This window comes from Daldinia childiae (assembly GCF_008694065.1).
Source record: "Daldinia childiae strain JS-1345 chromosome Unknown Scaffold7, whole genome shotgun sequence".
Classification (NCBI taxonomy): domain Eukaryota; kingdom Fungi; phylum Ascomycota; class Sordariomycetes; order Xylariales; family Hypoxylaceae; genus Daldinia; species Daldinia childiae.
Window position 1 is genome coordinate 890,396 of NW_022984648.1, and position 15,513 is coordinate 905,908.

The following is a 15,513-nucleotide window of genomic DNA, read 5'->3' on the forward strand; positions in this document are numbered from 1 at the left end:
TCGAAAGAATCTTAGCATGATAACCTAGGTCATACGGATTGATTAGGGCTATTGCACTTTCACTTTTTACCTTTTGCATATCGACGACGACGACGACATAATCATGTTTGCTCAAATATACTTACCTGTTATGTAAAATGTTGTCCTTGATAGGTATTGCTTAGTTCAATAAATATCATCTTATGTCTCTACAAAGTGTACTAGTAATAAAACTACCAAGATATAAGAGATAGCATGCGGGTATCAGAGGATATCGACAATCTATATCAAATTCCTCATTTAATTGAAGATTTAATAACCTTTGAAATGTGTACATAATTCAATTGTTAAAAATCTTGATTTATTTAGGTATAACTACTCTTTGTGTAGGAACTGTGTTTGGCTCTTATTAACCATGTGACTGGGAATCCCCAAAGCACAGTTGGCATCAAATAGACCCATTATAATACACGGTCCATATGAGTAGGTAGTAAATGCTGTAAACGAGTTGAAATTTTGGTAATATTGCTCAGCCCTTTAGATATTTCTATAGATGACCAACGCACTTAAGGGGTTCCTCCGAACACCAAAGCTAATAGTACACACTTATTTTCCACCACAGAACTCCCAATCGTATATGCTAACCTATTATACAAACCCTAGGTATTATTATATCCATTATTCACTTCCTGTTAAATATGCCATTTCCCATAATCTTCGTTTTGTTGAGCGTATTCTTCATCCCGTTCCCAAAGAAAGATGACCGCTGCGGCTTGAGCTGCGGGCGACCTTGTTCCCAATCGGAGCCGTCGTACGCATTACCGGTGTATTGCTGGTTTTGAGCATTCCCGTAATACCCCTGATATTGTTGTTGCCAGTCTTGTGGCTGGTAAGCCTGTCCTTGATATGCCTGGATTGGGTTGCTTGGGTTGTAAGACTGTTGTGGCGCTGATCCCTGCTGTGGCGGGCTATGAGTGCCTGGATTATACGCAGCGTAAGTAGGCTGTTGGGCAGGATACTGAGTTGTTGGTGGTTGAGATTGAGTTGCATCAACTTGATTTGTGTTCTCATATAGAGAGTTATTAGGCTGGTACGGGGCCGAACTCTGATATTGTGCCGCTATTTGAGCAGACTGGCTTTGTGTGTATGCATGGGTATGCTGATAAGATACGGACGATTCTGGTTGTATGGTCTGACTCTGTGGGTTCTGATACGAAGGAATTTCATGGGGCTGCTGAGAGGCGGCGACTGGATCAGGCCGGTATGCGGTGATGGTCTGGTCGTACGTCCTAGTCTCTACAGATGCCTGGATTTGGCTGGCTGATGACTGGGACTGCCCTGGGGAGTGTGATTGGCTATATGTAGCTTGATTATCATAAGGGACAGTTGGTGCTGGCTTCCTCTTAATGTACTCGTGGGCAGGTAGTTCGATCGGCAACGTATCTGGCATAATCGGATCTGAGGTCGTCTGTTGGGGCCCCTGCTCGACTTCTATGCGATGAGGGATATTTTCCTCGGTTTGGCCGTTAGGCTGGTAAGCTTCTATATTCTCTTGCCTATTAGGTTGATAGGCGGGCTGTCCAACCTCTGTAGGTGTTGTAGACCGGGTGGTTGTAAATTCGTTCCATAGCGCTGCCTGATTGGCTATAGCAGATTTAAGCCGTTCAGAGATCTGGTCAAATGAAGACTGTTCCTCAGAAGTACCTGCATCCTGGGTATCATTTTCGGCTGCGTGATCGTCGTCGTCGGGCAATGGCGCTTCGTTAGAATAAATAGAACTTCTGATATCATTTTCATCTGGAATAACGGGGACTTCTTCGACCGTTTCCTCGTGTTGTCTATCCGCGACATCACTGACCGACGTTTTAGGCGACTCAACATTCTTTGGAGTTACTTGAGGTTCGTCATCGTAGCTGAGTTCTTGCTCCTTGTTAAACGCACCTCGTACAACACTAGTAACTGCGTTGTTACCAGAGTCCATGGCATTTTTGAGAGCGCTTAACAATACCGAAACACGATCGACAAGAACTTTCAAGCATTCCTCATTATCAGTAGCTAATGCCATCTGTAGGGCATTCTCACCATCTTCGTTTGAATGCATAATGTCAGCGCCGTTATTTATCAAGAATGAAACAGCCTCTTCATCGCCTCTAGATGCAGCTGCAATAAGAGCAGTATCCCCGTCTTCATCCGGGAGGTTGATGTCGGCACCTGCGTCAAGTAACAGCTGGAGCGACGATAGAGGCATGTAGGCGGCAGCCAAGCTAAGCGGTGTTGATGGGCAACCTCCGCTACCATGCACATCTAAATGCGCTTTGGCCTTGACTAAAAGCTCGAGAATATCCTCTTCGGCGCGAAGGGCGGCTGCAATGATTGGCGGTGCATCACGACCTCCCCCGAGGTTGGGATCTGCATTGTGTTCAAGGAGTAGAGAAACAATATCCGTCTTGCCTGCTTCACACGCCCCTTGAATTGCAGTACCCGATTCGAAATATGAGCTGTCAGTGAAGGCGTTCACGTCGGCACCGCGCTTTAGAAGCTCTACAACGACATCGTAATGGCCCTCTGTAGCGGCCGTTTGAAGGGCCCACCCCTCTGGCGCATTGACATTGGCACCAGCATTAAGAAGCATTTCGATAATCTCCATCGTACCATCGTAAGCGGCAGCGGTTAGGGCATTTCCATATCTTTATCTATGTCAGCAACTTGAACTTCGTACGATAATAAATGATAGCTTACTCGTCGCCGGTAGCATTGGGGTCTGCTTTAAACTTCTCGAGAAGTAACCTCACGGTGGACTCCTTTTCTCTATCGGTAGCATCGTAGAGACAATTGTTGAGTGTATCCGGCCCAATTGTACCATTAGAATAATTCCAGAATACGTCAAGGAGTTTGTCTTGCTGCTCAGTACCCGTGGCCGCTTGGTAGAATGCTCCGTCAACGTCAAGCCCTTGGCATTTTTCTAGAATAATAGTAACAATGTCCCAATTCCCTTCATCAACGGCCGAGCCGAGAGCAAGCTGGAAATATTCTTGGGTATGCTCATACTCAAGCATCCTATTAAAAACTTCAAGCCGACCTGCCTCCGCGGCCTTGACAAATGCCTTGCTGTACTCTTCGGGTGGCAACTTATCCGCGTATCTCTCAATTAGATACTCGAACATAGAGAAGTCAGACAATAATGCGGCTAGTGCAAGAGGCGCGTCGATGTCTGCGCGGTCAACGGTTAACGAGACATTGCGCTCGATAAGTAGTTCAACACATGCTCGATTGCCTGAGGATATTGCCGCATTTACTACCGGGCCAATATCGTTAGACATTGCATTAGCATTTGCCCCTCTTAAGAGCAGCTTCTTCATAACTTCGACATGGCCTCCGAAAGCAGCCATGTGCAAGGGTGTCTGTTCTTGGATTTCGTCTCCGTCATCAATTGCGGCACCTCTGTTTAGGAGCTCCTCGACGATTTTAGGGCGTCCGAAGTAAGCCGCAAAGTGCAACTAAACACAAAATTAGCAAACATTAAACTGAAGACCTAGTCTATACTAACCGGAGAGTTAACCAATGAATCGCGGATCTTAATCTGATCTTCGTAGCCATTTCGAATTAAAGCTGCGACGAGTTCTCTAAATCCGACAGAAGCAGCAATATCTATGGAATCTGAAGTCAGCAATTATTACTGATAGCGAATGGGTATAAGTTAAGAGATCTTGCTGATCTAGATCCGCATGCACACAAACAAACACCATCTTTGATAGGAGTAAATAGGGAGGCTAGGAGAATACATACGTAACCCTGTCAACGTCTTGTAGTCAAAGCCATCAAAAGTGCTAGTCATGCGCCAGTATTCTACAAGCCAGCGATGTCGTATCTTTGAATCGGACTTCCAGAAATCTTCTTCTAAACTCAAGTCCTCGGCAATTTCACGTGTAGCTTTACTAGCATGGCGTAGCCAATATTTGACTGTATATGGCACTGTGATGGTAAAAGTCAGCGGTTATTCGTTCGGACGAAACTTTGTTTAAGCTATGTCGACCCTTCAAATCACTTATCTACAGAAGTGAGCAATGGTGTAGGGCTGGGGGTTTGGACTTACGGGCTAGATCGCGAAGAATATCGGCCTCGGGATCCACTTCATCCTGGCTATCTGGTTCACTCTCGCTATCATACTCATCGTCATCGTCATCCTCGTCGTCGTCTTCCTCGTCATCATCCTCTTCTTCGTCCTCCTCTGCTTCCTCATTTTCATCTTCGTCTTGATCATCCTTAGCCGAATTACCATCTTCGCCGCTGTCAGGGGTTTCCTCTTGACCAGGAAAATTGAAGCTCTCATTTACATGCGAGAACGACCTGAGTGCAAGAACGCCATGTTGCCATTTTTTCTCTTCGTCCGACATGCCGAGGAGTTGCTTGGCGTTCTCTAGGAGATGTGTTTTAACCACTACATTCATGAAGGAAATGGTATTATTTGCTCGCTTGATAGCTAGCAGTGGCTTACACATCTCCACGAACTTACGGAGTTCAGATTTCTCCTCTTCGCTTGAGGAGAAACCAGCAAGTACACCAAGCTCTTCCTCTGTAGGGTCTTCGTATGTGAGAACAAGGGCACGTAACATCTCCTTAATCTTCTCAACCTCAGCTTCATTAGCTTTGAATATCTGAAGCCATGAATTATTCAGGAGCGTCGTTAGATCCTGTGGCATTCTTTCAAGTATTCGGCGGACTTTGAGGTCGCTCTCGGCTTCCGGAAGCTCTTGAAGTTGAACACATGTGATATCAATCCACTGGGTATTTTGGGCACGTTTGCCGATAAGACTGCTTGCGAAATACGCAAGCGCCTTATTGTAGTTCTTCTCTTTCTCGAGAGTGGTGACTCGTTCTTTAGCTCGCTTTCGTAATGCCGTCTGAACCTGGTTCCCATATTTCTCATCTTCAAGATCAACGAGACGGACACCCTCAATTTTAAGTGCTTCCTCAATGTTGTGGGCTTCTCTGCTGGTGATCATCCATCTTGTTGGCACCCGCTTCGTATCCGTATGGTTAATGCCTTGGAGCTCGGCGTTCAAGTACTTCATCAACTTGATAGTAGAATCTGAGTCTTCGGGAAGCACGTGCAGGTTATTGAGTACGAATATAACCTTACTGCCGATGAACTCATCTATGAGCATATCCTGAATAGTCTGCCATAAGTTCTCTACAGTCACTTGCGGCTTGTTTCCTTCGCCTCGCTTCTTAGCAAATAACTTGGCATAAGAAGCGAGCATCTCCTGTTGGTCGATTAATTGGGTCACGATGCTCTTGAGAACGTCCTCGGCGGTGCAATAATCTGTTGTCGACTCGCAAAAAAAGTAGGCAAGCAAGACCGGTCCCTTGTTCGAATCTGTATCCTTGATCCTGTCGATCTCGTCAACGGTTGCCAAAGATGCACTGGTTTTCCCTCGACCCTCTGGTCCTCGGATCCATAGGCAGTCAGCAGCGCGAGGTGTATTAGCCTCATCACCGGTCTTAATCTCATCAGATAGCCATTGTTTATACTCTTCTTCCTTCGTTATCCAAGAAGATGACGCAAATGTTTGCGCTAGGGCCCTGCGTTTCTTGGATACCTGTGCGCCATCTAAAGCTTCCATGATGTTGTTAATCATTTTCCGGTCGATATCGCGAACAGAATTCAGACGATTCTTGACTGCCAATTGGGCACCGTGGATTATCCTCTTCAAAGGATCTTTCACAAATTGGTTCCATTGGTCATCTTTCGGGCCGTCGAATTTGACAAGATCTCGATGGTTGCGTGCCAAGCCTTGTTCTTCGACACCTGGAAGCGTCGCAGAGTCGCGACTCACAAAATCGGCATATGATTTTGGGATGACGAGCTTGCTTATGCCAAAGAGGTCAGGCAAGCCAGCCATCTTGCCAAAATCGGTCGGCTGCTCCTCATAGAAACATAATAGGTCGATCTTAGGGCTTAGCTTTCCCACAAGGCGCATGAATTCATGCTTAAGCTCACGAAGGCCCTCGTCGCCAGGCTTCATTAAATCTAATAGCTTGGAAGTAGACGCTGTACCGGCCTTCTCGGCGAGGTATGCGTACATGGCGGCGACAGAAGCAACGGGTGCTCCATTGAAAGGTGCACCGAAGAAAATGGCGGCCGCGATAGCCTCAAACATGACAGGAAATTTATCTCTTCGAGAGTCTGCTATGGTTATCGCTTTCGCAACTACCAGGCCTCCCATACTATGGCCAATAAACACGATTGGACGTCGTTGTACAGCACCCTGCCAACCACAAAATGGCCATGTAAGCTAGAGTGTGCAGGTAAAATATACGGGGATTGATTTACCTCTCTCTTACTCCTCAACCCATTAAGCAAAGTCATGGCAACATTGCTCATAAACTGCTTCACCTTTAGAGACCCGGTCCATGCTGACTCGTACATATATAGCAGGATACGAGCCCGCGGAAAATCTCTGACTAGCCCATCGGTAGTCCAGTTAAAGCCGGTGCTTTCTGATTTCCAACTGTCTTCCGGATGTGCACCGAGGCCGGGCACGAAGACGATACTAAAGAGAATTAGAAAAAAGCGAAATTCGGTATATATTTTCTCCAACTTACTCAATTTCTGGTTCGACATCAGATTTATCAAGCGGGTAAAGCTCCTTGATACCCTGCTGTACGATATCGTAGTCCTTCTTCCGTCTGGCAGGTCCTGCGGCAGCCTTCCGCGTCGCGGAGCGTTGCAGAGACATGGCGAAACAACTATAAATCCCGAAATACTTCAACGAGATTCAAGTCGGGGCCTCTCACGGATGGGATGGGGCGACGGGAGTTATAGGCCAAGCCAGACAACAGGTGACTCCAATCTCTAGACTCAAGGATTACGGAACGGTCCATAGACCCAAAGTCCTTTTGGACCCGGTAGCATGAGAAAGTACATGTCTAGCGAATTATGTGATGGCGTGAGCATGGTCTTTTCCGTGCGGCTGATAGATTCCGTCTCAAATCGTGCTTCATGGGCTAGTCCGTCAGCACTAAAATGCTGCTTATATCATCTAAGCCCTGTCAGGGCCAGTCTAGCCTTGTCCTAGGCTGGAATAATCTGGTTGCTCGCTATCTCCCATTAGGCACGCGATGTTACTGATTAATCACTTCTTGGATGGATTATGAAAGACTCGGGTGTCTATGTAAGGTAAGCTTCTCTTGGCTAATACTATTTTTGTATACCGATAAATGCGACTTCTAGTGGCGCTTTTTACTACGCATATCCCATATCTCCTTGTGTTGATTAAGGTAAAATGCTACTGTACCTAAGGCAGAAAAGAAAAGAAGCGTTAATTTCAAATTTGGTGCGATCCCCGACCCTAAAATCCAGACACTGGGGAAGGGGGCGGGACGTAGCCAATGTTAGAATTTTACCCATGTCGACCCGCGATGGGCTGAATGCTGATCATTTTAACCCCTGCTTACTTCTTTTAAAATAGACACCCGATTAGAGCCAGAGCGCGTATGCCACATAAAATAGTTTGATTACCCTATATGTATATGAGTAGACGATTTGTCATATTAGTGTGCTATAGCCCTTCGTAGGTCATCCTACGGTAAAAAGAAATATTTTTCAATTTCAAGTGTATACCGACATCTTCAAGACTGGCTGCTAAGTAATAATCGTTAATGATGGGTACATCGCCTATCCCCTTCACAACTCAAGTGCTTAAGTCACGAGAGGATTCTAGCGCATCGCAACAGACATCAGACTTCAATGCTCTCCTTCCGGCTTCGCATCGTACAGAACGTGATCATATAGCTATCCCCGATCTAGACTCGGGCTTCCTTAAGCGGGAACTCCTTGTCGAAAGGTTGAATAATGTACAAGATTGGCTTTGGATATGTGGTCGCCCAATGCCTCCTCGGCCATTACATCACCAAATTCTCCTCTCAAGAGAGATCGCCATCAGCGAAAATCCAGAACTTCATCTCGTATGGTCAAAGAACCGCATATTCTTAAAACCTATTCCGCCATATCTCTTTGAACCTGATTTCTGGGCCGCTCACATTATCCAAGACGACGAACTAACTAAATGCGCTCGCGGCTACCTTTTCTCTTATACCGCTCTCATCGCGTACCAGAGTGACTTCCGCATCGCGAAAGAGAATGGGTTGCTGCCTTATTATATCGAATGGGAAGCATGGAAGGATTTCGCTAAGGAGATCCTACAAGGCCACGACTATGCATCTGTCAACCCACGGTACTGGTACGGCGAGCTCCGGTTGAGCCGGCTGAACAAGGTCTACCGAATACGGAAAGGCTTCATCTTACGCGGCTACTCCAAGATCGCAGCCCATACTGTTTACGGCGATTTAATTCGCGATAACTTCGCTGCCCTAGCAACTATTCTCGGGTACGTCGTCATTGTGTTAACGGCGATGCAAGTCGGCCTGGGAGTAGAAAGGCTACAGGAAGACGAGACGTTCCAGAACGCCAGCTACGGATTTACAGTATTTTCGATTATCGCACCGTTAGCAGCAGGCATGGGCATCTTTTTATTGGTTCTAGTTGTATTCATTAGCAACTGGGTCGTCACGAAGGACTACGAAGTGAAGAGGTTCCATGAGATGGGAGTGGAGCCATTCTGGAGAGAAGAATATAAGAAAGAGAAGACATCATCCACGAACAGGAATCCAACCATTTCTAATGAGCGGGAAGTCTAACGCTGACTTCCCGATATGAACAATGTATTCAGCGAGAAGTGTGTTTACTAGTTCACGAAATTGTTTCAATATACCCCTTATTTGGATATCAAGAACATCCTTAACCCCGCCTTCATGGTTTCTTCCGAGTGCCAAAGCCCTAAGCCCCAAGCCCCTTTATTCAATTACCCCAAGATCGTTCGTTAAAGGGTATGAAGATAAAGAAATACGTAGTCTAATATAAGTAATCAATTGTATGATGCGACTATACTCTAAATAAGATCGAATGTATGTATGGATGGCAAAGTTAAACCGCCACCAAATGCATCATTAAATTAGAATCGAGTAAACGGTAGCCTGTACAATGTAAGCTACTTCCTTGGAACGATAAGTATAACTTATGCTAAACGCAGAATCACTTACCATTTTCCTCGGAGCGTAATGTTAACCCAACTGTATCCCAGGTTAGTTTTCTATATGTATCATTTTCGTTAGTACACGGGACACTCACGCGACTCCATCGCCGTCAACCTCCTTCTCAACCTTAGAAGAGAATGCAATAGCGCTCATGATACCGTCGCCAAATTTCTCGTTTATAACAGCCTTAAAGGCATACCCATAGTTTTGTACAATCTCGTACAATCTGTAAATGAGCGGCTCTACGGGAGGCATTGGTCCCGCACGTCCCCGATTAGGGAAACCGAGTGACAGCGAGTGTAAGTCCCCATTTTGGAGGTCAAGAGCTTCTGTCAACTTCTCGATATCTTCATCGGATGCCTGGGCTTGGCCATAGAATAAAGCAGCAACCGCAACCTCGCTGCGACCTAATTTCTGTGCAAGCTCCTCGAACGTATATCCATGTCTGGCTTTGGCTTGGAAGAGAGTCTTCGAAACACTTGGTAGACCATCAACGAGTGTTTCCTTAAGAACCAATTAGTAATCCCGAATTAATAGGGGATTCTGAGAACTTACGTCAAGGACGCTGATTCTTGGGTGGTCGCTCATCTTCACGGTAGGTCTTTGAAATACTTCTTAGAAAGACAATGAGAATACTGTGCTATTTGACAGGTACCTAGGTAGTTAGAAGAAAAAGAAGTTCGAGGGTAAATCGATTATTTATAAAAAGGTGAGGAGTCGCAAAAGATGAGGGCCGATACGTAATGAATTGCGCACTTACAAACAACCCCGCGCAAGCTCTAGCTCGAGATCTAGACACCATCTTGCTACCGACGGCTCGGCACGGGGATAAACCGGGATTTCGGTGTCTCAGTCAGAATAGGATCCCGCTCATAATAAATCCGCCGACTCGGTATTCCCGTGCTCCCGATTGAAGTTCAAACACCGTTGAGTTAATTACTATGTCGGACGGGACCCGGAGTGATCCGGTTTGGCGCTGACTAAGTCCGAGGAGAATTGATATTCGAGTCTACTAAATATAGTGTAGCTGTGTAATTGAAGTACGATAGCATAGGTGAGGTAGTTAAGAATAATTTATAATCATAATATAAGATATGCCACATAAAACAGAACCCAAATCAACCAAAAATTGTGTATATAACTAGTACAATGGTATCCGCACAAGCCTTTCGAAAGAGAAAGTGCCTAATCCTAAATGATAAAAAAAAATTGCGTCAAGACATGCTAAAAATTTCCCAATTCTTGAGGTAGAAATCACCACTCCCCGCCACCCCAATCACCACCCGAATAATCCACCGTACTCGTATCCATATAACTCGCACTAGCATCCATGCTAAAATTCTCCTCTGTCGTCATCATAGACATCTCGTCGCCCATATACGTCGTCTGGTTGATATCTACGTTCATGTCGACGTTGACATCGATGTACGTCGCGTTCGCGTCCATGTACGCTGTGTCTGTATACGATGCATCTGCATACGCCGTTGTGTCCGTGTACGCCGTCATATCTGCGTTCATATCCATGTTCGTGTTTGAGGAGTCCATGTACGTTGTTTCTGCGAACGCGGTTGCTTCCGTGCTGGTATTGTTATTCGTCGTGTCCATATACGCTGTGTCTGTAAATGAAGTCGTTTCTGTGTTCATCATATCCATGTTTGCCGTATTCTCCATCTGTGAATTATCCGTGTAGTTCATATTCATCTGGTTCGTGTCTGATATTTGAGTGTTATCTGTGTAGTTCACGTTCGTCTGCGTTGATTCGGCCATTGCGGTATTCTCGATGTTGTTGATCGTTGTGTTATTAATAATGGTACTCTCCGGTTGTGGCGCGTAATACGCCTCTGATGTCGAGTGAGATTCAGCAGGAGCTGGTTCGGAATATGTTTGGCGATCTTCGTTGGTGTACCCGTTGTTTTGCTGTTCACCATGACTTGTATAGTTTTGCTCGGCGTGGGTCTGTTGATATGATTCGTTATTGGCTTCTTGATGTTGTCCAGAGTAAGACTCATGGTTTTGCTCTGACTGGTTTGTATATTGCTGTTCAGAGTAACTTCCATGGTTCTGTTCAGACTGTTCTGCATGATGCTGTCCGGATTGTCCCCCATGTTGTTGCTCAGAATATGATTCGTGCTGCGGCTCGGAATGTTGAGTATGATTCTGCTCAGGATTTGCAGCTTGATGCTGCTGAGCTGTAGAAGCCGGTGTATCAGTTTTACTTCCAGTTAAAGCAGTAAGAGCGCCTCCGATTGTGGCGCCTATGGCTGCGTAAGGATCTGCAACTCCTTGCCCTTGATACCCAGGCTGACCAGGCGGCATTTGGTAGGCGGCCTGATTAGGGCGGACTTGGTAGAGAGGCTGACCGGGAGGCCCCTGGAATACCGATTGCCCAAAAGCTGCAGATTGTTGCATCTGCTGTTGTAGTTGCTGTTGTAGTTGCTGCTGCTGTTGCTGTTGCATCTGAGATAACGGCGGTCGTCCAACTGGAGGCCGTGGGATTTGATAAGGGGCTTGTTGGTTTATCATATTTGGTTGTGCTGCATTATAATTCACCGGAGTTCCTGCCATCCCTGGGTTCTGTACTATAGGGGGCCGCCCTGGCATCTGAACACCGGCAGGTTGTAAGCCCTGCTGTAATTGAGGTCGGTTGATGGCCTGCATTTGTGGAGATGTGATACCTCCACCTTGAAGTATCTGTGTCTGTGGTGGCGTAGTATAAGCATGCTGTAGACCTGGCGGCCGTTGTTGCTGACCGCCTTGAAGTTGCACCTGAGCTTGGCCCTGAGCTTGGCCTTGAGGCTTGCCTTGCATACTATTATATATATTATTTCCCAATGAAGCCCCAGCTAACCCATTCATTCCCATTGACTCGGCAATAATTGCGCCCCCTATCGCCGCCGATGACTGTTTTAAAGCAGGATTCTGCCAGGTCTTTTTGGCCCATTTCTTCATTTTCTTGCCTGCATCAGACAGTGCAGCGGCTGCCTGAGTCGAAGTGAAAGGTTTATTCTGTCCAGGTATTTGTGGGAAATTAGAATTAAGCGCAGGAGGTTGGGTAAGTTGTTGCTGCCCCTGTACTATCGACTGACCGGCGAATTGTTGCGTAGTTGGGGATTGGATCCCATGAGATATCTGTGACTGACTGGTCGCACCATGTATTATGCCACCGACTGCTTGCCCGTTTTGCCCACTTGGTGATTGATTAATATTACCCATGCTTTGTTGCATATAGGTTGAAATATTTTGTCCATTTGCGGACGATTGTATAAGGGTCTGTTGCTGACCCGGTGCCCCCTGTATAGTCGGTCGAGGCTGTCCATTATGTGCTGTTAATTGAGTCGGCTGTCCAGTAATTGTGTTTCCGGAATGTTGTACATGGTTTCCATTCATGGTTTGCTGCTGAGGCGGTCTTTGCGCTGCTACATGCACCATCTGTTGACTTCCGGATTGCTGCTGGGTAGGCTTCACTGATACCGCCTGTCCCTGCGCATATTGGAATTGTGCTGTAGTAGTGGGCGTTTGCTGATTCTGTGCGAGAATATGGGGCGATCCGACTTGGGAAGGCAATGGCTTTACCTGCCCCGGAAGCATGGGGAATGGATTTGAACCACCAGTGATAGGAGGACTCGGTGACTGAGTAATATGTTGATTCGCTTGAATTTGAGATGCTTGCGCCACCGTTGGTCGTATGACATGAGAAGAATTTTGATGAGGAGTCATATTTGGCGGTCGGTTTTGACCTGCAATATTCTGCGCAGTACCATACGTATGTGACGATGCGGAGGATGGCGGTCGATGGAGAGAGACAATTGAAGGAGCCGGTGAAGAAACCTGACTCTGTAATGGAGAGACAGGTTGGGCTATAGGAGATGGAGATTGTGGTTTGTGTTGCCCTATAGTTATCCCAGTCGGCATGTTCTGGTCTGGTTGATGGTTACTTTGGGGCCTTGGACTAGGGGAAGAATTTGATGGTGGTCTCTGTTGATTAAATGCAATAGCTTGTGGAGTCATTGGTTGACTCGAAACATTAGCTGAAAAACTACCAGAGGCCTGAATTGTAGTTGGTACACCATGGTTGGGTCTTTGAACAGGCGCCTGTGAATTATATGTATTATTTATAACTGTCTGGCCTTGTGAGTGAGCACTACCTAAAGAGACATGTGCTGCCGACGAGCTCTGCGAAACTTGAGGAGAGTGTTGTGGTGAACCCGATATTGATGGCTTTTGGTAATTATGCGCTTGGGCAGGCTGTCCAGGTGGCTTCCCAGGAGACACTTGAGGTACCGTGGAATAAGGCCGAGTCTGTGATATGGAACCAGGTCTAGGGGGTCCTATAGATGATTGAAGTCCTTGTTGAGACGCAGGATGAGGTCGTATTGGAATATTAGTTGAACCCATCATAGGGTTTCCAGAAATAGGGCTAGCATTTCCGGTGCTCTGTGAAGCCAAAGGCTTTCTCTGTGGTTTATTCGGCAAGACAGGAGAGCTAGACATTGATCCTTGGGCGCTCATATTCGAAATTCTGTCTGGACTTGCTGGTTTCTGAGGTCTAGATAAGGAAAGCGGAGCAACTACAGGGAGTGGCTCATTCATGATAGGATGGAAGGTTTCTGTAGGCTGGTGAGGCTTCTGGGAAGATGCACCTTGGCTGCTAGAGTCATGCATGGCTGTGGCAGGGCCGTAAGGCTTGTTCTGTTCAGCTATAGATTCTGTCGCTGTTGGTATTTCCTGAAAGATATATATTCCGGGCCCCCCTATTTTTGGCGGTGATGATATATGAGATGATAGATGATTTGGTAGGGTGTTGACCCGATGAGTACCTGGACGAATAATTTCTCCGTGCGTCTGTGGCGGGCGTTGGTCCCCCGAAGTACCATTCAAGTCATGGGCAGGCCTGAGTACTGATGGGATACGAGCTAGACCAGGACCAACACTAGAAACCCCCGAGCCATAAGAGATACTCTCATGTCTCGCTCCAGAACCTGGTATAGCTGGGACGCTAGGCTGCGGTTGAGAATCATCTTGTGTTACTTTCGTTGGTGGCACTGCGGGTTGGAGGACGGTTGGAATGGGTGAAGTTTCAACTTTTGGGGAAGGGGTGGATACGATTGCCGATGTCCTAGGATCTGACGGTTGCCTCAAGACTCCAGGGAGGTTATGATTCTCTCCCGAGGATTCAACAGGCCCTGAAAGCGAATGCCGCTTCTGGTTGATGGGACCAAGCTCTGTGTTTTGAGACTGAAGAACTGATATACTAGACAACATCATAGAATTTCTATATGGGTTCTTCGGTTCCTCATTGGAGATTCCATGTGTAGGTTTCCATGTCTCATATTCATTCTGCTCTATCGTAGTCGCCGGTGGCCGTTGAGAAGCGATGACTTTCTGCTCCACCCGCGGGCTTTCCGCTTCCACGCCATCCACGGGCTTGACAGTCGTTTTTAGCGGAGGATAGGCAAATGATGCCGAAACTAGCGGATACTCTTCAACAGGTTTCATAGTCTCTCGAACTGGATGTTGTACCGGCGCTTTCTCTTCTACTTGACTCCTTTCCGTCGGCAATTCTGCAATACTATTTTGATTGGTTTGTAAGGGTGCTTGAGCGATCTGCGTTGCATCCATTTCGATGGGAGCCAACTCTTCTGCACACTTTACTGTGTCGCCGCTGGCAAGCTCAGAAACGAATCCTACGGGTGACCATCTTTGCGTCGATTCAAGTTCTGCTAGTAGTGGGTTGCTCTTACTGTTCACTGGCGATGCTGATATTGCGGTATTGGTTTTGATACTGCTCTCATTGCCGACCGGGCTTACATCGTTAAGTCCAAAGTACATAAAGTTGTCTGGGTCAAAATAACCCGTAGCCCCCATTTCATCTTTTCCATCAGCCAGCGCCGTCTTTCCGCCATTTCTGGTTATATTAGGAGCGTCTTCCGGAGTAACTTTATATTCGGTACCGAATTTATTTCCTGGAGCAAGGTCGAGTGGCCCAAAACCGATGCCTACCAATTCGGGAAACTCGTCGCCTGGCCGCGGGAAGTGGTATTGTGTAAGGCCAGTGGTTTTAAAGCGGTAGAGCCACCGACAACCGTCGTAATCGGACTCCCATCCTTCGGGAAGATGTGCCATCGTCAATAAATGCGAGCCTAGGACAACGACTACCCTCTAGGAGGGGTAAAGAGGGCCAAATGTATACGCGATATAGTTGAATCGTCGTCAGGATGGTAGAGGGGTTCGAAAAGCTCAAAATAAAACTCAGTACCAACTAGATTAGGCTAAGCAGGATTAGAATGAGAATAAATGGTGTCTCCAACGAATAGTTCGGGGAAGTAAATTCAGAATAACCTTCAGTATATGATAAGAGCGAAGGACGCCTTTCCTAGAGGAAAGTATGAAAGCCTGAGCTGACTTGTTGCCCGAAGGGGTCGAGACCAGGTCACACAC

The 15,513-nt window shown here is 46.7% G+C and overlaps 4 protein-coding genes across 4 annotated transcripts; 1 reads left to right on the forward strand and 3 right to left on the reverse strand.

Annotated features, from left to right (window-relative positions):
• Positions 1-661: 661 nt before the first annotated feature.
• Positions 662-6,719, reverse strand: GL218_06551 (Ankyrin-2; the record flags this gene model as incomplete). The annotated part of the gene is made up of 7 exons (XM_033583271.1): positions 662-2,666; positions 2,719-3,476; positions 3,527-3,627; positions 3,766-3,951; positions 4,073-6,248; positions 6,314-6,533; positions 6,586-6,719. The coding sequence occupies 7 exons, from the start codon at positions 6,717-6,719 to the stop codon at positions 662-664; spliced, it is 5,580 nt and encodes a 1,859-aa protein (XP_033433447.1).
• Positions 6,720-7,644: 925 nt separating this feature from the next.
• On the forward strand, positions 7,645-8,679 carry GL218_06552 (uncharacterized protein; the record flags this gene model as incomplete). The annotated part of the gene is made up of 1 exon (XM_033583272.1): positions 7,645-8,679. One exon carries the CDS (start codon positions 7,645-7,647, stop codon positions 8,677-8,679), a length of 1,035 nt encoding a protein of 344 aa, XP_033433448.1.
• A 314-nt stretch (positions 8,680-8,993) lies between these two features.
• GL218_06553 (Cyanate hydratase) lies at positions 8,994-9,663 on the reverse strand (the record flags this gene model as incomplete). The annotated part of the gene is made up of 4 exons (XM_033583273.1): positions 8,994-9,015; positions 9,082-9,111; positions 9,170-9,579; positions 9,631-9,663. The coding sequence occupies 4 exons, from the start codon at positions 9,661-9,663 to the stop codon at positions 8,994-8,996; spliced, it is 495 nt and encodes a 164-aa protein (XP_033433449.1).
• A 666-nt stretch (positions 9,664-10,329) lies between these two features.
• GL218_06554 (uncharacterized protein) lies at positions 10,330-15,198 on the reverse strand (the record flags this gene model as incomplete). The annotated part of the gene is made up of 2 exons (XM_033583274.1): positions 10,330-11,445; positions 14,071-15,198. The coding sequence occupies 2 exons, from the start codon at positions 15,196-15,198 to the stop codon at positions 10,330-10,332; spliced, it is 2,244 nt and encodes a 747-aa protein (XP_033433441.1).
• Between the last annotated feature and the right edge of the window lie 315 nt (positions 15,199-15,513).